The sequence below is a fragment of the Narcine bancroftii genome, chromosome 11 (assembly GCF_036971445.1).
Source record: "Narcine bancroftii isolate sNarBan1 chromosome 11, sNarBan1.hap1, whole genome shotgun sequence".
Classification (NCBI taxonomy): Eukaryota; Metazoa; Chordata; class Chondrichthyes; order Torpediniformes; family Narcinidae; genus Narcine; species Narcine bancroftii.
Genome location: NC_091479.1, coordinates 79,945,624 through 79,968,806, shown reverse-complemented (window position 1 = coordinate 79,968,806; position 23,183 = coordinate 79,945,624). Strand labels below are relative to the sequence as shown.

Below are 23,183 nucleotides of genomic sequence, written 5' to 3'. Positions count from 1 at the left end.
AAGTGGCAACAGCCAGCATGTCTTTTTTTTTTAAGGCAAAGCCCTCCGTGGAGACAGCAGCAACAGCATTTTCCCGCTCAAAGTACTCGAGGAGGTGGGCCCAGAGTGCATCAGCCTGCAGACTAGACGGGTCGAGGAAGTGAACGCTATACAATTACAGTCGAGTAAACTTGATAATTATAAGGCTTTAATGGTTGGCAGTCGATTGACATTATTCTATGATAGTGTATTACCACTGATGCTTCTATTCAGCAGACAGTGAAGGGGTATAAAATTGAATTTGATTCACAAAAATCCCCTCTGATAAGGAGAAAGGGTCTATATACATATAAAAGCAGATGGAGGCTGTACATGCTGAGATCATGGCATTAAAAAAGAAAAACGTTACTGAACATTGTAGCCATGAAAAACATGAGTTTGTATCAAACATCCTCACGTGACCCAAAGGAAGTGGCAGCACTAGAGTGATACTTGATCTATCAGATCTTAACGAATGTGTCTTGTATAGGCATTTTAAAATAGATAACATATTCTGTGATGCCTATGTTACGTAAGGACTATTATATGGTCTAGATAGATTTGCAAGATGCATACTATTCGTTCGTGATCAGCCTACAGTACAGGAAGTTCTTGAAATTTTACTTGAAAGGAGAGCTTTGCCGAATGGGCTGAGCTCGACGCCCAGGGCACTTACCAAGTGTTTGCTAGGTGTTTGCTAGGTTCTGGAAAGAGGGGCACATAGTAATGGGTTACCTAGATGATACTCTTATTGTGGGCAGATCGCTTGAGGAAACAAAAAGGGCAGTAGCAGTCACCTCGAGATTATTAGCCATATGGGGTTTCTTATACATCCCGAGAAATCAATGTTGTTGGTGCTTACTAAGAGGTTAAAATTCCTCGGCTTCATTATTGATACAGAAGACACACAAGTTACTCTGCCAGAGGATAAAATGGCAGAGATTAGGACAGCCTGCAGAGGGCTCATGACGGAGTATTGTCCCTCCATAAGAAAGGTGGCCAGGTTGATTGGGAAACTGGCAGGATCTTTCCTGGCGGTACAATATGGTCTGCTAAATTATAGGTTCCTGGAAAGGGACAAAATATCAGCTCTTAAGGCAGCTAGAGGACATATCGACAGGCCCATGAGGCTAACAAGTGAGGCCAGATCCAACTTGGCATGGTGGATCCACTATATCTCGCAGACTTACGCTCAGAAAGGTGGACCTGGAGATCAGGTCAGATGCCAGTGGCGAAGGCTGGGAAGCCACAAATCTACTGGAGCCAGATGGACAGACGTAGACCTCAGGGAGGCCTCTAAATCAGGCATTAATTATTTGGAAATGCTAGTGGGGTTTCTAGCACTAAAGTCTTTCCGTGCAAGGGAAGATGACATTCATGTACTGCTGAGGTTGGATAACACTTCAGCAATGGCCTACCTCAATAATACCTCATATCTCTTTCCTGTAACAAGTTAGCCATTGAGACTTGGCACTGGTGCATTCAAAGGAACATTTGGGTTACTGCCACCTACCTACTGGATCAGATCAACATACAGACAGACCTGATGTCAAGAAAATTCAATTATAGCACTGAGTGGACTCTGGGTAAGAAATATTTTAAACTGCGAGTAGACATCTTTGGCATGCCAGAGATAAATTTGTTTACTTAATGCCCAGGTTCCGAGGTTCGTGTCCTGGCTGCCGGATCCCCAAACGGAGGCCATTGACGCCTTTACCCTAGACTGGTCAATATATTACTTTTATGCATTTCCCCGTTCACCTTGGTGGCAAAGTGCCTGAATAAGATACAGGAAGATGGTGCCTCGGGGTTGCTGGTAATGTCCAATTGGCCTTCCCAATGTTGATTTCTTGTACCCCTTAGGCTTATGGTGGGAAGTCCGTTGATATTCACAAAAAGCAAAGGTGTGCCTAGAACTCTGGATATCCTGCAGACATCTTGGAGAAAAGTCTACTCAGAAACAGTGTGATTCCTATATGGGGAAATGGAAAAAGTATTGTGCCCTAATCAGACTGAATGAACAGTCAGCCTCTATCAGAGGCGTACTGAGATTTCTAACCTTTATGTTCTATGTGCAGGGAGCCAGCTACAACACAGTGAATACAGCAAAGAGTGCACTGGCTGCTTTCTTGATGTTCCAGGACTCTGAGCATGAGATGATGAACCACCCCCTGATCAAAAGATTTATGAAAGGAGTGTTCCACTTGCGTCCACCGGAACCCCGATATAAGGAAATTTGGGAGGTAAAGATAGTTTTGGACTATTTAAGGCTACTGTCACCAGCTTCCAGTTTGGACTTACGTAGCCTATCCGATAAGCTGATAATGCTAATGGCCTTGAAATCGGCCCAAAGGATACAAATTTTGTCTTCCATTCATATAGACTATATCCATTGGGAGGAGGACTGTGTAAGCATTCAAGTTACAGACATTTTGAAACATAACAGGGAAAGGAAAATTGGGACAAAATTTTCATTGTATGCATATGGAGAAGACGAAAGATTATGTGTGTTGATTGTTTAAAAAGATACATTGTATGTACAAAACATATTAGACTAAATGAGAAATACCTCTTTATATGTTTTAAAAAAAACGCAGCAGTGGGCTACCCCCCCAGTCATTGGCCAGATGGATGCAGGAGGCTATGAGAGTGGCTGGAGTGAATGTTTCTTAGTTTGGGTCCCATTCAACTAGAGCGGCGGCGACTTTGGCAGCCAATAGGGCCAAGGTCCCTATATGGGATATCCTTCGCCAGGCAGGATTGGGTAATAGGTTCTACAACAAACCTTTAAATTCAAAAGGGCAGAGTTTCACGGCTTCCATCCTACACGAAGCAGATTCAATAAGGCCATGGAAGGGGGACCCATTGAATTGATTATGGTCTGTCAGACCACCTGAAGGGGATAAGCCATGGAGCTACAAACTCTCACGTTGGCAAACCAACGTACATTGCGAAGAATAATGGAACATTAAACAAGCACTTACCAAAAGGACAACTCAGGAGGTGAAGGGGAGATTGGGGATAAATAAGATAGAAATAGGAGAATAAGGAAAATGTTGGATGTTGTAGGAATGTTGTCTTATAAAGAGTTGAAAATAAGAAAACAGAAATGGAAAAGGAGGAAAGGTAATGATGGAAAAACGGAAAGAGAAGATAAACAAAATATAAAAGGGCTACACTGAACTATATGTCTTTAAATATTAATGGAATACATAACCAAATTAAAAAGGAAGAAACTACTAAATTTAAATGAATAAATGTAATCCATTAGAAAAAATAACATATAGGTTAAGAAATAATATTGAAATATTCGAACAAGTATAGGAGCCTTACATTAAATACAATAGCGAAAACCTACCGGGGACAAACATTACCTAAGTTGATGGAAGGAGAAGGAAAGAAAAGAATGGACTCAGTAGAATTTCTGGTGTAATTTTGTTGAATGACAACATTGTCTGACTGGCTTAATGCAACCTAGATTGTATACCTAAAATGGATGAGAGGGGGGGGTGGGGGGTGGTTTGGGAGGAAAGGGGGGGGGGGGGAGAAAAAGTCACTGTATATGTGTGAAAAAAAAATAGTGTATATCATGGCTAATGTGATTTATGGTGTGAAAAATAAAAAATTTAAAAAAAAAACAAAAAAAAACAAGCACTTACCTGTGCGAAGTTTGATGATTATTATTCAAGCAACGGGAGTTGGTGAGTCAACGTGCCCACCTCTTCCTCCCCTCCTTTATGCTTTTTTATGGATAAAGATGTTTTGGTTGCAAAAAATATGTTCAGTCACTGGTTTGTGTTATGATTGGCATATTTAGTTTAGCTCATTTAAGTTCAGTGGTTTCTCCCCTCTGGACTGTAAAGGAATGGCTGCACATGCACGGATGGGATCTCTCACGTTAACTCACCAACTCCCATTGCTTGAATAATAATCATCAAACTTTGCACAGTTAAGTGCTCATTTAATGTTCCATTTAACTTGCATAAACTTTGTAAATTAAATGTAGCTATCTTATATGGTACCATTATCTTGATGGAAATGACCAGAGAGTGTACCTTGCACAATGCCACATCAGACCGAATGTCATTGGAAAAAAAAGGTTATATTTTTTCTTCTAGAAGAGTGAAAGGATACAACTTGAAATTACAAAACTTGAATTTGTTCTTCTGGCAATCAGCCTTTCTTTATAACTTTACCTGTTAGATGCTCCAGAGGGATTTCTTTTTGGTGTTTTTTCTTGATCCAATTTCCACGTACAGAGTAAAACTGCATATGCGCACCCTGGTTGTGAGACCATTAATTCTGGGGACCCATCAGATCCTGGATTCACTGTAAGGCTGTCTACCTGTCACAATAGAATGCAAATCATTACTACAATATAAAACAATATATCCCAGAATTATTTTCCAATTTCCCCACTGGTTCCCATTGCCAGGAAAAATAATAAATGAGGAAGTTTTCAAGACCACCCAAGAATGAGCCATAACATTTTGGAATGGCATGCCATTTTTTTTTCATTCTACCTCCCTCTTCGCCTTTATCTCCACCTCCACTATAATACCATGTGTGCATAACTTCTGTGCTGTCTTCTACATCACTGTTGTCTTCTGCTCACACAATTTGTAAATATGCTTTCAATTGGCTAGGCCCCATTCTTTGATTTCCTTCCCCAATGCGCTCCCAAAATATGTGGCCTACCTCTGTGCTAGTTAGCCAACCAATTTCTTAAAATTAAACCACACTTGATAGAGTTTTAGATGGCCTAGAATTGTACAAGATATTTCACTGCATGTATTTTTTAACTTCCTTAAAACAGCTCTGAATATGTTTAGCATCTTTTGTTTTAAATAGAGCTCAATCAAGAACCTTAAAATCATTTTCAGCATCTCATGATGTTATAAATCCATACCTGCCCTTCCAGAAGCCATTTTTTTAGCAGTACTAACTGTCCGGAACTATCAACTAAGGAGTCTTCCCAACGAAATGCTCTCACGACACGGTCAGTGTAGCCTACCACCATTTCACACTTTCCATCTCCATCTGCATGAAGAAACAATTCATTTATTTTAGTTTTAAGAATCTTTTCTCTTTATTTATGTATTTTAAATCAAATTTTGCTTCTGGAGGTTTGCTTTCATTAAATTAGCTAAGAAAACAGAAACCACTCTCTATTTTTGGATACAATTCTGTATCCAAAGGTTTCCAAAGACATACTGAACCTCCACAAACTGCTGATGAAGTACAGATGGTGATGTGCTTTCTTCATGATGACATTAGTATGATGGATCCAGGAAAGGTCCTCCAAGACAGCGATTCCCAGGAATTTAAATTTGCTCAGTCTCTTCACCTCTGATTTTCTCCCAGTGATCACTGGATTGTACACCTCTGGTTTTCCTTTCCTAAAGTCTACAATCAGCCCTTGGTCTTTGTGACAATCAATAAGAGGTTATTATTATACCATTCAGTCAAGTCTTCAATCTCCCTTCATATGCTGACTCAATATTACTTTTATACAGCCCGTAACAGTGGTATTGACAGCAAATGTGTAAATGGTGTTACTGTAGAACTGAGCCATACAGTCATAGGTGTAAAGTGAATAGAGCAGGGGGCTGATGGAGATTGTTGAGGAGGTGTTCTTGCCAATCTACACTGATTGGCGTCTGGAGGCAAAGACACATAGGATTTTCATTACACAATGGGGTATTGAAACCCAGGTCTTGGAGTTTACTGATCAGTTTAGAGGGGATGATGATGTTGACGATGTCTGCAGATTTTCATGTTTTACTTTTAATCACTTAGACAGGTTACCACATGCTTCCTATGACTGAGGCCTGTTTAAACAGGTTGGTACCTCATCCTGTCGGAGTGAGATATTCAAGATATCCATGAATACATTGGCCAGTTTGTCACCATACATTTTCAATACTCAGCCAGGAATTCCATGGGGAACAGATGCTTTCAATGAATTCACTTTCCTGAAGGCAGCCCACACATCGTCTTTGGATACTGACAGTAGATGATCATCAGGGACATGGGGATGTGCAGTGGTTCTTCCTTGTTCTGGTGATCAACACAGGTGTAGAAGGCATTGAACCATCTGGGGGTAAATCTTTGCTGTCTCCTATTGCACTGGATTTGGTTTTATATCAGGTTATGTCATTTAGGACCCGTCACAGCTGTCGGGTATCATTAGTTCCTTCCATTCTCGTCCGGAATCTCAACTTTACCCAGATTATGGCTTTCCTCAGGACATAACTGTTCCTTTTGCAGTGTTCAGGATCTGTCTCTCAATAGGTTCTAGATTTAATTGGTCATCTGGTTGGGGAAAACCCTGAACCATTTGATGGGGACACACTTGTCCACAGCTGATTTGATAAATTCTGTAAAAGGCCCTGGTGTAGTCATTCAAATCCTGCTCAATCCACTGACTCATGGCAATCCTGTAACCATTCTTCAGCCTTCCACAACTACCTTCTGGCTGTCTTGATCTCTAGATCAACTTTTTTTTTCATTTCAATTTTTTTTAGTTTTCAATAGTGATAAACAAGTAAAAGCCATTAAAGAAAATAAGCTCATAAAAAGGAATATACAGGTGTAATAATTATATGCATTAAAAAACTATTATATATAAACAAAGTCAGGAACAGCTCTTTTTAGGCTTTGTCTGAATGCAGGTAGAAGGAGCCATGGCAGAAAATCTGAAGAATATATGATCAAAAGGAACTAAATACAAAACCAAAATATGAAGGAAACCCAGTAATGGTTAAGTCACGATTTTGTCTTGGAGATATTTTTGAGACCCCACAGGATTTTTAAAACTATGCCAGATATGAAACTTTTAAATAGATTTTATGTTATAATTATTCTCAGCTATTCACTGCTCCTTTTTGTCAAGCAGTTTACATCAAATTTTAATTAATTCATCTTACTGACTTTAGTTCATCACAATAATAATTTCCTTCAACTCACCAATATCATTAATGAGCATCACTTTGGTGTTGGCAGGGATATGCTGTGCATGAAATGCTTTTTGTTCATCATTAAATAGACAGTCATGGTGACTAGCAGTGTCCGACTTCGCTGATATGTTGCTGAGATCAAAAATATGGAACCAACCCTCAGCACCCACAGCTACAACAAAATTCTGTAAAAAGTGAAAAATAATTATATTCAAGTTTAATAATTAATTATCCTTACAAATATGCTACAACTGTTTAGAAGTTAACAATAAAGTAACTATAGTAAAGATGGACCCTCGAAAATTGAAATAGAAGATAGGACAATGATCATTGGGTCATCTGGTTACCCTTTCTGACCTCAGCTTCTTTACTGATACTACCTCTAACTACCTCTTCTATTGGCCCTAGCTTATCTTTTCACAATTCTAACACTTAATCCAAGCTGTCTTGCCCAATACAAATCAGGTCTGATTAGTAAAATATAATAGGAAATATAAATATAGCCTCTTTGCCACATCTCTGAATACCAGAAAACTTCACCTCATTTAATTCCAATACTGAAGGTATGGAGGACGTCTGTTCCTCAACAGACAATATACAGCTGTGACTATTATGCAGTATTCGAATTCTCTTTACCACAGTAATGTATTCATTAGTTATTTCTAGCTTGTAATACTAATTTCATTTTCCAATATTATTGTTGATTTTATGTTTATTCCATCAAATTATCAACTGCACAAGGAGATCTAGTGAAAACTTTACATTTCCAGGTGTAAAAAGAAATTGTGCAATATCAAGTTGAAGCCGAGGCATGTCAAATGGTGGATTTTCCAATCTTGAGAATAGTTCATCTAAAATACAGGTTACAACTTGAAATTAGATTCAATCTAAAAATATGTTTAAAACTAAGGTAGATATATTCTTGATAGGCAAGTGGATAAAGAATACCCCAGCAAGATGGGAATATGGACTTGACATTAAGATAAGATTAGCCTGAACTCATGAAATGGTGGAGCAAGCTTGAGGGACTGAGTAGCCTGCTCCTGATTCATTTATCCATAAATCAATAAAATGCAGATCTGTAAGCACCATGATTGTTAAATTATTTTGAAATTAAATATTTTGTTCAATTTTCTTGTAATCATTTGTCATTGATTGATAGTAATTAATAAAGGTACAATTACTAGGTTGATTAGTTTCCTGAATTTAAAAAGTGTAAATTTTGTTAAAAAAGTCAGCACTTTAACTCTGGTTGTTTGCAGTCAATATTTTTGTTATATGAAAATTGCAATCAAAAGAAATAAATGTTCTGTTGAAATACATTTTCTGATTACTTCTCCACAGGTGGTGCCAATACATGGTTTACTTCCATTTATTTCAAAACTTCATGACAATGTTACAGAAAAACTAATCCCCAACCGGATTCATATCTGAAACTACTATGGATCACAAATCCACACCTTTCGCAAATTAAACTATTATCGTTCAATTAAGAAGTTCAAGGCAAGGAACATACCTTCCCTTTGTTGCAAATGTCCCCTACACCAACACAAGTTACCTGGAAACAAACAAAGGTTAATGGAGTATAAAATGCACTGAACTATCCACATCAATCCAGATTTATATTTAGCATATATCAATGTTATTAAATTCAATCTGTCAGATGTAAAATGTTTGAAATTACATTCTTAATCAAATAAAAAAATATTTTATCCTTTCCTGAACATTTTTTAAATGCTTACCTAATCTGATAAATACCAAAGGTAAACAGAGGAAATAATTATACAATTTTTAAATTGCCATCTGAAAAATGTTTGGATATTTTGAATTGCACCCTCAATATGAAAGCATTGTTAATTGAGCATAAAACAAAAAAAATCTATACCTACAATATTAAAGAGAGAAAATATTCTAGAGATGAATTACAGATGATACTGTGGTTAAAAAAAATTATTTCATCTCAAAATTAAAGCAGAATTCTCTATTGCATTTGAAACACTTTGACAAAGTAATGCTTATATTCTAAATTTTTTATTTCAATTTGGTGGAAGAGAAAAACAAAATAAAAACTGCACATCACAAAAATTTGCCACTGACACAAAAAAATCTGAGCTAATTAATTCAGTGTGTGATCCTGCACGCTAATACTACCATTAATAAGTTACAGACTTTTTGGTGCAAGTATTTAGAGCATGCTAACCCTGTTTTTCTTGAAATGATCTAACCCAAATGTTATGACTACTCCTGTAACTCCAAGATTTGTGTCCACAAGGTTTTCAATCATGTTGGTCTGGGTTACAACTTGCATTGTATACTATCTGCTCTATTAAAGCCCTCATAATATTAAGCATTCTCTTCAACCTCTCCTTAACCATCTCTGCCTCAATGAGAATAATTCTCACTCTCACCTCCTTCATTCCATATACAGGTATCCCACACTATCCGAAAGTAGAGCATTCCAATGAAACCTTTCATAAGCCGAAATGGTATAAAACAAAGAAGCAATTACAATTAATTTATAAGAGAAAAATTTTTGAGCGTTTCCAGTCCCACTGCCCCACGGTCTCCCAACAGCCTGCTATCAGTCCCCACATTGATCCCACTGCCCTGCACTCTCCCAACAGCTCTCCATCAGTCCCCATATTGATCCCTCTGCCCCGCGCTCTTCCGACAATCCGCTATCAGTCCCTATACTGATCCTACTTCCCCGCACTCTCCCGATAGCCACTGAATGCTAATCTTGCTTTTCGTCTTTTCTCATAAATGCGAAAATCCTCTTCGGATTTCTTTTGGTTAGTGATAAAACATTAATGTAGATCTTGCGTAAAAGTGGTGACATAAAGCAAAATTTCAAAAAGCGGGGTACGCCTGTACTATACTAGCAAATCTCTTCTGAAAATTGGATGTGTTGGGAGAGGGGACAGTGTTCGAGACTCAGGAAAGTAATTGGATAAACTCTCATTCTGATTTCAAAGGTTTAATTTTCTTGCTTTGTTTCAGCACCTGAATGAGTACAAGGGAACAAAAAGGTTAAAATGTGTCAACTTGCTTTAGTAACAAAGGAAAATGTGAGTTAAATTTTAATACACACCATTCCAATGCAAGACCGGGTAATCCACGGCTTGCAGTCATCATTCTTATATACGTATAGTCTCCCATTGGTATCCCCAACCACAAGTTCATTCAACTGAAACAGAATCAAAAGGAAAACAGAAGGCATCAATCTAAGTTATGGTGGAAATGGATATTACTCAAAAGTTTTGACATCAGTTTTAAATCGGTGTTCTTGTGTAATTGGTGATGCTGGTCAGTTTTTCTGGACAGAAAATGTAAAATTAGTCCTGCAGCACTGGACCCAATCTTCTGAATCCGTCCATCTGTTGCTTTCCAAAACAATAATGCATGTCCAATTAACATCTACTTGTGAAGTCCTTCAGCATAGCAGTTTCCATTGTCCTTACAAAGGCACTGGGAGCCTGGACTGTCTAGCTTGAATAGAGCTCTGGCATTATAAATGAGGTCTGTGTTTGTGTTTGTTTGTGACCTACACTAAAAAAAACCCAATTTATCTCCTTTAAAACATATCTATATACAACATAAAATATAACATAATCCGTTACATTATTAAATTGCATAAAATCAAATACACATTAAGAGGGTCCACCAGAAAATTTGTCCATAAATGGCAACCTTTTATGTGTTATTTCTCTGAAATATGAGTGCTTTTGGAGTAAATTACTAACTGTGAGATGGTTGTACCAGTACAAGAGAGGTAATATACTGTCAACAAAGGTGCCAAGGTAGTCAGGGAGTAGGGTGTCTGGGTGTGTATCTGTGGGTGAATGTTAACATTTGTATATGTATGTTGGTTTTTTTGGGTTTAAAATTTAAAAAAAAATAGGAGCTTATTGCTCATCTGTATAATGTGTACGAAGTTGGTTTTGATGCTCAATAAATATATTTTGGAAAAAAAAATAAATGAATGGTAAGGAAAAACCCTGTGGGAAGTATGTCTGACACAAATTTAGAAGGTTGCAACATGTACAACTGTATTGGTGAGGAAGGAGGAAAACTGACTGTCACTGGCAGAGTTTCTTTAAATGCAGTAACTGCAACAAATTCTTTTAAGTTAAAGGAGTCCTTGGGTATCACTGGCAGAGTGAAAAATACTTCAAGTGGAAAGGAATAACACGGTTATGAGAAAGAACAAGTTAGATAGTTATTGGAGAGCATTTTTAAAGTCAGAACAAATACTAGTAAGCAGCAGTTTGTACTCAGAACTACATTTCTGATCAATTGAAATAAAAGTTTTAACTGTAGTTATAGCTCCTATATATAAAAGTCCCCATTTATAATACAACACTTGGTCTAAATATTATTTTATTATTAAATAAAATCATTGTCCCAACATATGATACAGTTCAATTAATAGAGTTCTGCCGAAAAACTGCACTGTAGTATTAATGTTGTATATCCAGTCCCATTATTAGTATACTTCTTCTTCTTCTTTGGCTTGGATTCGCGGACGAAGATTTATGGAGGGGTAAAGTCCATATCAGCTGCAGGCTCGTTTGTGGCTGACAAGTCCGATGCGGGACAGACAGACACGGTTGCAGGGGAAAATTGGTGGATTGGGGTTGGGTGTTGGGTTTTTCCTCCTTTATCTTTTGACAGTGAGGTGGGCTCTGCGGTCTTCTTCAAAGGAGGTTTCTGCCCGACGAACTGTGAGGCGCCAAGATGCACGGTTTGAGGCGAGATCAGCCCACTGGCGGTGGTCAATGGGGCAGGCACCAAGAGCTTTCTTTAGGCAGTCCTTGTACCTCTTCTTTGGTGCACCTCTGTCTTGGTGGCCAGTGGAGAGCTCGCCATATAACACGATCTTGGGAAGGCGATGGTCCTCCATTCTGGAGACGTGACCTACCCAGCGCAATTGGATCTTCAGCAGCGTGGTTTCGATGCTGTCGGCCTCTGCCATCTCGAGTACTTCGATGTTAGGGATGAAGTCGCTCCAATGAATGTTGAGGATGGAGCGGAGACAACGCTGGTGGAAGCGTTCTAGGAGCCGTAGATGATGCCGGTAAAGGTCCCATGATTCGTATACTACTCATTAATAAAGTCACTGCAACAGCTACTGGTGAATTTTAAAAATGTGCCTGTTTCTAATAAGGTTCCTTTAAATAAAATTTGGTCCGATCATGATAGAGTTCCTGTAAATACTAAGGGATCAAGGTTAAACACTGGAGCAGTTCCTACAAATTTCAACTGGTCCAGACCTGGCGCAAGTCTATTTTTCATATATTATTAATGGGCCTTGCCTATCTAGGTACTGTTCCTGTAAATACTAACATACCTAGTCTGACTCTGGTATGGTTCTGTATATATGTTCAGGGATTGGCAATGTTGCTGTGAGTATTAATGGGTCCTGGCCTGTCACTGGAGTGGTTCCTGTAAATAATAAATGGTCTACACCAGGGGTGTCAAACTCAAATTCACAGAGGGCCAAAATTAAAAACTTGGACTAAGTCGTGGGCCAAACTAAATATTTATTGAAAATTTTCAACAACATCTGCATGTTTTCTCTTCTTTCAACATTTGTAATGTTAAACTTTTTCTTATTAAAATAAATGTTTAATAATAGTTTTGGTTAAACTCTTTCCAGAAGAAGCATTAACAAATGAGAAATAAAATATTCAATAAATAATATTTCTCTATAGCCTTTAAGCTCCTTTTAAATGTATTTTTTTTTCACAAGGCAACAAGTCAAAAAAATAACTTCATTGCTTCAATGAAGATCCAATCTTTCAACTATGAAGAGTCCAAAGTTAACCAAAGAAAATATTAATCCAGGCTTAGCTTGTTACACTGTGATTTACTCTGATGCACCTGGGTCTAAACCAGATACTTGGCATCTCTTCTTAGATGCAAGTTCATCAAACTCTGGGGTCTGAGTTCGCCTCCCACCTGTCTTGAAAGGTCCTGGTTTCTGTCTTTCGTTTGGCCATTTTTCGTAAGGGGTTTATTACATGTGAGTTGGGCGACAGGTCGCAGATGCTAATGAAAGTAAAGAGAGGAGGTGGGGGCGATTAGCGGGCTGACGGGCCGGCACCAACGCATTTGCAAAGCATTCTGGGATTTGTAGTATTAGCTGTGCATGCGCTATACTGGCGCGGCGGCCAGCTCTAATACATATTTGATATGATCTTGCGGGCCAAATATAATTATATCACAGGCCAAATTGGGCCTGAGTTTGACATGTGTGGTCTACACAGATACAAATCTAATAAATATTAATGGACTGGCTTGATACCATTACAGTTTCAGTCCAGATCAGTAACTAGAAATACAGCCTGACACTGGGACAGTAGCTGTCACTGTGATAATTGCCACACAAAACTGCAAGTATTAACAGTGCAGCAGTCAAGAAAACATATAGAAAACATACCAACACCTCTATTTTCCTCAAAGACTCAACAACTTCTACAGGTGAACCATTAAAAACATATTTTCTGGATGGCAGTGTAATAGGAGTTGCTCTGCCGCAGAATGGGATAAATCAGATCATCATATAAACTACCCCCCCCCCCCACCCCCAGCATGTTCTCATGCTGCTCTTGATTTACCTTCCTTTTTCAGAACTCTGCACTCCTTAATTGCCCTACTTTATACGACTCCCCGAATGTTAGAGTGAACCTCACGGAAGAACCCTTCTCCTTGTGCTAGGAGAAGAATAAACTTAACGATTCCTTTTTGGCACGAGATAATTTCCTGTAAGAATGAAGGCGTCCTGTTTTGATAGTAATATCATTTTTTGTAAATATTAAGATTGTTCTGCCATTCATTCCGCGTGTTTAGGTAAATATTAAGGCGTCCTCCCCTAAAACTGGTCATCAAGTGGGGGAGCATTTTGTGTGAAGGGGCCCAGCCTGAGATAATGGTATTTAAACATGAAGGAGACCGGCCTCTCGTCCAGGTCCAGTTACGGTTGTGAGGTGGTGCCCTGGATCAAAGGAGGATCCGCACCGACTGCCCAGTCTATTTACCCCGTCGTTGTCCGTATCTCCCAAGCAGACAGCCTGCGTGAACAGGTTTCCAGTGAAATCCAGCGCCACCCTCTCCACATAGCTCACAGACCGCATTGCCCGCGCTGCATCACTCCTCCCACACGTCTGCTCTCCGGCTGCGATCTCCTGGACTGCAGCGCGACGTCCGCGGATCCTGGCCCGTGGATGACGTCAGGCAGGCCAGGCGTCGGAGCAAGAGGAGGGGGGGGGGCGGGGCTGGGTGCAGCCAAAGCGCTTTGCACAAGGTCCTGCGTGACGTCTGCGCAGAGAAAGCAGATGCATGGCGGGATCAAACCCGGTGCCGGACGGAGCGGACTGACCCTGCTGACCTCCTCCACCAGATGGCGTCAATTGAGAGATGAACAAAAATCAAATGGATTTGAGAGCCTTGGAGTCCATGCAAGTGGAGCAGAGTGCATTTAAACCAGAAAGTCTGCAGGCGCTGGAATTGCACTTTACACAAAATTGCTGGAGACATTTGGCAAATCAAGCAGCGTTCTTTGTGTAGCAAAGATAAGGATACGTTTTAAACTGAAAATAGGCCTTATTCACAATAAGAAAGCCACTCATAGCCTCTTCCCAACCTTACTTGTGCATCCATCTATTTCCAACACATTTCATTTCGACACGCAGCGCAGTAACAGACCCTTTCATCCCATGAGCCTGTGGCATCCAAAATTTTGAATGGTGGGAGGAAACCGGAACCCCCGGGGAAAACCCATAGACAGTGGGGGATTCAAACCCGGGTCCCGATTGCTGCCACTGGAACAGTGTCGTGTAAACTGCTATATCAACCCGTGCCACCATTGTGACATTCATTCCTATTGACATCGTGACCACCACCGTGGCATTTTGTTGTTTCTCCCACCTCTGTTGTTTGAGGGGCTCAGCCCCTTAATGTCCGGTAATAGGAAGACTCGAGACTGTGATCCTTCCCCACAGTGCCCTGACGTTGGCTGCACCAAACCTCCGAGTGTCCTTCAGCCTGAAAGATCTATCCCAGCTATGTCATCTGTGCTTTCTTAATTTAGCTATTTCTCTGGATATAAATTAAACCTTCATAACAGTGAACTTTTACCGATTAATATGCAGGTCCCTAGCTACTCAAGTTCCATTAAAGATTGTCTGAGAAAATTTCACAAATTTAGGGATTAAAATTACTAAACAAGTTAAAGATTTATATAAACTCAATTTTTCTCCCTCCTCTATCCGAGAGTGTGAGGTTTTCTTAACGACTAGATCTGGCGGATATACAAATGGAAAGTCCAGTAACATGGTATTTCAGAAACTTCTAATCTGTAAATAACTGGTCAGCTGTTCAAAAGACAATAAACAACCTTCCTTAAATAAATTTGCACAAGAAATAATACCTTTGAGTTTTCAGTATAGAGAATCACACATTGATTTGGACTGTGCTACTGATGTCCGTGTAGAGCAGTTTAATCAAATTTCAGATTCTCTACCCAAAGCCCATTTTGGAGGGCACGCCCATCATGTATGTGTGTGATATCCAATTGAAAGTCTATCCCTGGTCTAAGATGACCAGACATGTGTCCACCCCTGCCAGAGATTTTCCTGCACCAACTATGCAGTTTTGGTCTGGGTGGATTACCTGGCCCAGGGCAGACTTGAATCGATTGGTGATGGCCTTGGACAGGATTTTGAAGTCAACTTTCAATAATGATGAGTTTTCAATTCCTGATACCCTTCCTCATGAAGTTTGACATGCTGCCTGCCAGGAGCATAGCATTGTACACTTCTAGCAAATCCAGGCCCACAGAGCCATGTAGAACTCAGCCAGATATCATTGCTTCCAGAAGTATTACTCAACCCAAAAGAACAGATGGAGGCTGTCAGCTCCCCTAGGTTAATAGGCTGGTCCAGACTTGCTGTTATCTAAATCTTCCGTGATAAGAGGACAAGAATGGTTTCATGGTTCTCCAAGTGTACTCCTTTGGTTCCTCTACTTTCTCTGGGGTCAGCAACTTCATGTCGAGCTTCTATGTCCCCTGCCTGCCTTCAGGTCTTCCTTTAGGTGACAAGATGTGCAAAGGAGGCAGCGGTCAGAGAAGAACACATCAGTGTTCAAAATTGACTGTGATGGGCTTTGACATGAAGACCATGTTGAGCCACCAATTCTCAAATACGTGAGTTGAGGCTCAGTTCCACCTGAAGAGTTGCTGACAGCATCGTGCAGATGCGGGTCCTTTACCATCTTCATCAGGAATCTGGAGAAGTCATCCAGTCTGCTGTTGTCACTGCCAGATCATCCAACTGCTCCAAAAATACAGTTGAACTCACCAGTTGGAGCAACTGGCTTGGACATCCCAACAATGGTGGGAGCTGCTGGAAGATGGCCAGCTTCTCAGTCTGTGCAGGCAAGGCATACACGTTCATCAGTGGTATATGTTATGGTACATTAGATCCACAAGATTATCCCCAACCACCTCCTTAACCTCAATGATTACAATGCCATACTGGATGATGGCACCTTTGCTGTCCTCTACTTGGTGTCCACGACTGGGCATTTGTGGGTTTAATGTCCACCGTAATCACACATTACTTCTGCGTTGGAAGAGTGAAGAGTGGCTGCTCCTTTAAATAGCGTGTGTAGCCACATTTCCCTTCTGCTGGAAGTCCTAAAGAACCCTCTGCCACCCCATCCCATCTCTAAGTGACTGTTAGCTGTGACATCCTGGAGGTAGTAGATGTCCTTCATCTCAAATTTGCAGCATTCCATCAAGACTTTCCAGACAAAGAAGTCCTGGAAAATCGGGGAACCTTGTCTCAGGTCCTTCACTACCACCCTGGAGTTTGCTGCTCCAGCCATTTACTGTTGTAAGGGATGTTAGATTGGTCCTCCAATCATCATGGATCCATCCGTGCATCAGCAGGTCAACTCACACCAGACTATTTTCTCTACTCCAACGGTCCTCTCAACTGTCTTCCTCTTTTTTCCTCTTCCTTCTTAATGCTACGGCTTCTCACAGATCCAGTTAATCAGCTCACAGTAGATGATCTACACTAGATCTTACCCAAAAGCAAACATCTTGCTACACTTCCAAGGTTTTGGGCCTGAGCCTTTTATCAAAATATGAACAAAATACACCAAAATAGGTGTCTGAATAAAATGATGGAAAGGGTAAGGGGAGGAGTATAGGCCCACAGGCAAGAGGTCATGGGTGGATATAGGATGGACAACACATGAGGAAAAAGCTGAGGTGATGGAGTGAGGGGATAGCTCTCTGATGGGAGGGAAGGGGTAGAGAATTGGAGGAAAGGAAACAGGGATGGGGAAGAGAAGGAGACAGGGAGTGGCCAAACAGATCAGAGAAGTTGGTGTTCATGCCCATTCAGCTGGAAAGTGCCCAGATGAAATATTAGGTGTTGCTCCTCCAATTTACACTTGGCCTTGGTTTGGCAATGCATGAGGCTCAGGAGTGGGGCATAGAAGTGAAATGGTTGGCCACTGGGACATCCTCACCACTGATGTGGACTGAGCAAAGGTGCTCAGCAATCTCCCAGTCTGCATCCAGTCTCTGTGGGAGACTGTGGTCACAGTGAGAGCACCGGATGCAAAAAATGATCACCACGGATTCACAAGCAAAGTGTTGCTTCACTTGGAAGGACTGTTTGGAATGCCAAATGATAGTGAAGGAGTGGGCGCAAGCATTCCACTTCCTGCAGTCACAGGGGTAGGGTACGAAGAGATTAGTGGGTATGGATGAGTGGACGAGGGAGTCCAAGGGGGAGCAGTCCTGGTAGAAGGCATGTGCTCCTACAATGAGGTCTTCCATTCGAGATTATCTGAGATGTCCTCCCCTCTCCCACCATCAACTCAGCCCTAACCCTCATCTCCTCCATTTCTCTTACATCTGACCAGGCCCCTTTTGTCCCTAGAAGCAACAAGGACAGGATTCCCCTGGTCCCCTAGAGGCAACAAGATTCCCCTTGTAGTCACCTACCATCCCACCAGCCTCTGCATCTATTATCCTCTGCAATTTGATCTCACACCAGGCACATCTTCCCCTATCTGCCTTTCAAAGGGACTACTCCCTCTGTGACTCCCTTGTCCACTCATCTCTTCTTATTCTCGCCCCCTTGGTACCTATCTCTGACTGGAGGAAGCGCATCACTTGCACCCACATCTTCTCCCTCACCACCATTCAGGGCCCCAAACAGTCCTTCCAAGTGAAGTAACACTTCACTTGTGATTCTGTGGGTCATCTACTGCAGCCATTCTTGGGGTGGGGGAAGACATCACATTTAAGTAAATGCCTTGTTTTCTTTTCACCTCAATATTTTTAATGTTTTTTTTTATGTAGTCGGTTGGCGAGAGGTATGAAAGAAACCAAATAAAGTTGCCTGCTTCACAGAAAAGGGACCATAGCCAAAAAGGTTTCATCCAATGCTCCTTTTTTTGGTTTTCTCTACATCAGTCTGGGAGATTGCTTCACTGAGCACCTTCACTCTGTCTGCATCAATGATGGGGATCTCCGAGTGGCCAACCTTTTCAATTCCGCACCCCACCCCTGCGAGGTCACCCATAAATTGAAGAAGTAACATCTGGGAACTCTCCAACCAGATGGTATTAACACCAACTTCTCTGGTATCTGTTAAGCTTCTTCCTGTGTCCTTCCTTCTCCATTCAGAGAGCTATCCCCTCCCCCTATCACTTGTGCCTGCCCTCCCATATCCACTGCTGGTCTCTTGACTGCGGACCTATTCTCCCCCCACCATTTTATTCAGGTGCCTGCCTGAATCCTTGGATATGTATCTGCTACATAATGCTGTGTGACTTGCTGAGTTTCTCCAGCAATTTTGTGTAAAATGTGTAGAGTTAATTATCTCACAAACTACCCACATGGCCCAATTATGAGTCTGGGGTTCCCACAATTGGCTCATGATAATGACCTGATAGCTCACCAAATTAAGCAGAGACCATATACACTATAAACTCTGGCCAGAAATATTGGTTTCCCTTTACTTCCTATTGATGCTGCATAGCCTGCTGAGTTTATCGAGCACTGTGACTACTGCAGACTACTTTACACAGCTTTCTTCAATTCTAACTATAGCACATTTTCTTGCCAGAAAAAAAAACAGAATTTATGATTGGCCTTATTTGGATCTTTGTTTCATAGATAAGCAAAATTGAAAAAATAATTGAAGATGCAAGTGAGACTTAAAATTAATCATGAATCATAAGAAATAAGGTCTTGCAACCTCTTACAAGTTTGAGTTAGTGGAGGAAATAAAAACTGGTGTTTCAATAGTGCAATCCCGGAGCATTAGAGTGGTACAGAGAGGTTCAGGACCTTGATAGCTGCTGAAAACTGTTCTTGAACCTGCAAGTGCTGGACTTCAGGCTCCTTATTTCTGCCTGGAGAGAGCAGCAAGAAGAGGTTGTGACAAGGGTGAGAACATTGGACAACAATTTTTTTAATATAAATGGTTTGCTTTCTTGAAAAAAAATTGGGGATTATGAGATTTCAAGATGAGCACAAAGATAATTTCAGATTTACTGTACTTTGTAGAAAGTTGGAGAAACATTATCTTTTATTGAATTTAGTATGTTGAATTGCATATTGATGCTGACACACAAGTTAGTTCAACTGACCTAAAAATGTTTTGAAGCCGATTTTAGTTTGTACTCAGCATCTGATGCCTCGTGTCAGTGTCCAACAACAGTCGGCCAGCATTGATGGATTCCAGTTGCCCTGATACCGCTTTTCCACGATTGCAATGTCCTAGTGAAACCTTTCACCATGTTGGTCACTGACTGCACCAAAATCAGCAGGGATGAAGTCCAAGAATGAATGCAGAAAATGAATTTTCAATGATACACTGCACCTCATGATTTTGTATACTTGAAGGAGACTTGAAATAGAAGAGGAAATCACAAAAATGTGTTATATCTTTTTTTTAAAAAAAGGTACATGAAAGGGAAAATTTTAAGGTGATTTTCATGATCAGCAACACAAAATCTATGAAATACACCCGAAAGTGTTCGGGAACAAAATACAAATAATTTTGGAAGAGAAATGACGCGACCTAAATTAAATAAGTTTGAGCTTTTGATTTTGGACACATTAAAAAAAGGTTTTGTTTCAGACGTGTATGCCTTGCTACAAGATAAGATGAACAAATCAGATTTAAGTAAATTTAGAATTAAATGGGAAGAAGATTTATCTTTTGATATATCTCAGGAGGAATGGGAAGTTATGTGTCAAGATAGTGTGACTAAATTATTTAAGATCCAGTTTAGTTAACTATAATTTTTTACATCAGTTCTACTCGACTCCCGAGAAGTTAAAAAGGAACGGTTTTAGTAATTCAGATTTATGTTTTAGGTGTGGACTTCATGCTGGAACATTTGTACACACAGTTTGGTCTTGTGATAAGGTTCAACCATTCTGGAAAAAAATTAAAATCTTTTTGGAAGAATTATATAAGATTAAATTACCACTGGACCCATTAATTTTTTTTTTTGTTGGGTTATACTGTATCTTTAGTTACTGGTTTAGGGTTGGACAAGTTTCAGATGGCGTTTGTTTGTTTAACATTAGCAGTAGCGTGAAAATGTACTGCGATTACGTGGAAAGATAACATGGAATTAAATATAGCCTGCTGGCATGAGTTGAGATCCTGTATGGAGAAAATGCTCAACAATTAATTCATTTTTTTGTTCAGATGTGGTCACCTTATTCGAAATTTATGGGTTTGGAAATAGCTTAATTTTTTTTTAAATAGTAAGTTTGGGCAGATATCGCCTCAAACCGTGCATCTTGGCGCCTCACAGTTCGGAGGGCAGCAACCTCTTTTGAAGAAGACCGCAGAGCCCACCTCACTGACAAAAGACAAAGGAGGGAAACCCATCACCCAACCCCAACCCACCAATTTTCCCCTGCAACCGCTGCAACCGTGTCTGCCTGTCCCGCATCGGACTTGTCAGTCACAAACGAGCCTGCAGCTGACGTGGACATTACCCCTCCATTAATCTTCATCCGCAAAGTTAAGCCAAAGAAGAAGAAAGAAGTTTGACAGATCACACAGCGAATGATATGTTTTATTTGCTCCCCTTGAGGGGCCTGTTGGGGTTGGGGTGGGGGGGTTTGTTTGTTTATATTTATATGTCTCTGTGTGTGTGTGTATATCAGTTGTCCAGAGCAGGGGATTCCCAACCCTTTTTCCTTTCCCCCACCTACCAACCTCCTTCCTAATCACAGAGCACCCAAGGCATTACTGAGAGGGGTGAGAGGGGAGTGAGGGGGGTGCTTCACGTTGCCAGGAGCTGCAGCGGGTAAAGGGGGGTGGGGGAGGGGGGAAAGGGAGGATGAGGGGGAAGAGAGGGGATTGGGGGAAGGGGCGATGGGGGGAAGGGGCGATGGGGAGGAAGGGGAATCGGGGGAAGGGGGGATCGGGAGGGGAAGGGGGAGGGGGAAGGGGGGGAACGGGAGGGGGAAGGGGGGAACGGGAGGGGGGAAGGGGGGAACGGGAGGGGGAAGGGGGGAACGGGAGGGGGAAGGGGGGAACGGGAGGGGGAAGGGGGGAACGGGAGGGGGAAGGGGGGAACGGGAGGGGGAAGGGGGGAACGGGAGGGGGAAGGGGGGAACGGGAGGGGGAAGGGGGGAACGGGAGGGGGGAAGGGGGGAACGGGAGGGGGAAGGGGGGAACGGGAGGGGGAAGGGGGGAACGGGAGGGGGAAGGGGGGAACGGGAGGGGGAAGGGGGGAACGGGAGGGGGAAGGGGGGTCGGGAGGGGGAAGGGGGGGTCGGGAGGGGGAAGGGGGGTCGGGAGGGGGAAGGGGGGTCGGGAGGGGGAAGGGGGGGTCGGGAGGGGGAAGGGGGGGTCGGGAGGGGGAAGGGGGGGGATCGGGAGGGGGAAGGGGGGATCGGGAGGGGGAAGGGGGGATCGGGAGGGGGAAGGGGGGATCGGGAGGGGGAAGGGGGGATCGGGAGGGGGAAGGGGGGATCGGGAGGGGGAAGGGGGGGATCGGGAGGGGGAAGCGGGAGGGGGAAGGGGGGATCGGGAGGGGGAAGGGGGGATCGGGAGGGGGAAGGGGGGATCGGGAGGGGGAAGGGGGATCGGCAGGGGGAAGGGGGGATCGGGAGGGGGAAGGGGGGATCGGGAGGGGGAAGGGGGGGATCGGGAGGGGGAAGGGGGATCGGGAGGGGGAAGGGGGGATCGGGAGGGGGAAGGGGGGATCGGGAGGGGGAAGGGGGGATCGGGAGGGGGAAGGGGGGATCGGGAGGGGGAATCGGGAGGGGGAAGGGGGGATCGGGAGGGGGAAGGGGGGATCGGGAGGGGAAGGGGGGATCGGGAGGGGGAAGGGGGGATCGGGAGGGGGAAGGGGGGATCGGGAGGGGGAAGGGGGGATCGGGAGGGGGAAGGGGGGATCGGGAGGGGGAAGGGGGGATCGGGAGGGGGAAGGGGGGATCGGGAGGGGGAAGGGGGGATCGGGGGGGTGATCTGGGGGGTGAAGGGGCGGGATCGGGATTCCCACCACAAACCTGCGCGCCAACCTTTCCTCATAAACCTCCCTGGCGTCGGTGAACCGAAGGGTTGGGGCAACCAGAAACCCGTCTTCTCTGCACGGAGAGAAGGGGCGGGCCGGGGCCTCCCGAACCACGCCGCGGAACTTTCCAGAACGGGGGGGGGGAAGCCATGTGGCAGCGGTCTGGAGGGAGGGAGGGAGGAGTCTCCGCTCCCTCTGGAAAGTTCTCTCACCCCGCCCCGGACATCACGTGCTGCCGAGTTTGAGCGGCGTTCGGGCTCTGCTGACGCGTGCGAACCCGACCGGCCTCCTCCTCCTCCATCACCCATCACCACCATCACCTACCTCCTCCTCCTCGCTCTCCGGGCAGAGCAGATCTGCTGCCACTTGAACGATGACCGCAGGCGAGGAGAAAATGGAGCCGCCGAACCCGGAGGAGAGTGAAGATATCACCCCCAAGAAGGATGGCGGTGTCCTGAAGGTAAGGAAGGCTGCCCTGGCCAAACGGATCCGGGAGACCCTGAGGCAAGGGGTCAGGCCCCAAGCAGCTGCCATCAACATGAACCTCCCGGTATTACTCATCAACCAGGTGGTCGGTCTGAGGGGCGAGGCCGAGGTGCAGGTGCTTTAGAACCATTCAGCGGGGCA

General features: G+C 42.9%; 2 protein-coding genes across 4 annotated transcripts in view; one reads left to right on the top strand and one right to left on the bottom strand.

Annotated features, from left to right (window-relative positions):
- Positions 1-22,951, bottom strand: part of itfg2 (integrin alpha FG-GAP repeat containing 2) — a 166,140-nt gene extending 143,189 nt beyond the window's left edge. The window contains exons 1-7 of one of the 3 annotated variants that reach the window (XM_069903662.1): positions 22,881-22,951; positions 19,659-19,918; positions 10,069-10,164; positions 8,494-8,535; positions 6,988-7,162; positions 4,928-5,058; positions 4,215-4,363 (exon numbers count right to left, since the gene is read on the bottom strand). In XM_069903662.1, the coding sequence (XP_069759763.1) occupies positions 4,215-4,363; positions 4,928-5,058; positions 6,988-7,162; positions 8,494-8,535; positions 10,069-10,071 (500 nt within the window). In that variant the 5' untranslated portion in view covers positions 10,072-10,164; positions 19,659-19,918; positions 22,881-22,951. Of the gene's footprint in view, positions 1-4,214; positions 4,364-4,927; positions 5,059-6,987; positions 7,163-8,493; positions 8,536-10,068; positions 10,165-14,017; positions 14,202-19,658; positions 19,919-22,551; positions 22,693-22,880 lie in introns of those variants that run through there. The other 2 variants (XM_069903663.1, XM_069903661.1) reach the window with 2 other exon arrangements.
- Positions 22,757-23,183, top strand: part of LOC138745998 (peptidyl-prolyl cis-trans isomerase FKBP4-like) — an 18,996-nt gene continuing 18,569 nt past the window's right edge. The window contains 1 exon segment of the mRNA XM_069903660.1: positions 22,757-23,016. Within this exon segment, the coding sequence (XP_069759761.1) occupies positions 22,930-23,016 (87 nt within the window). The 5' untranslated portion in view covers positions 22,757-22,929.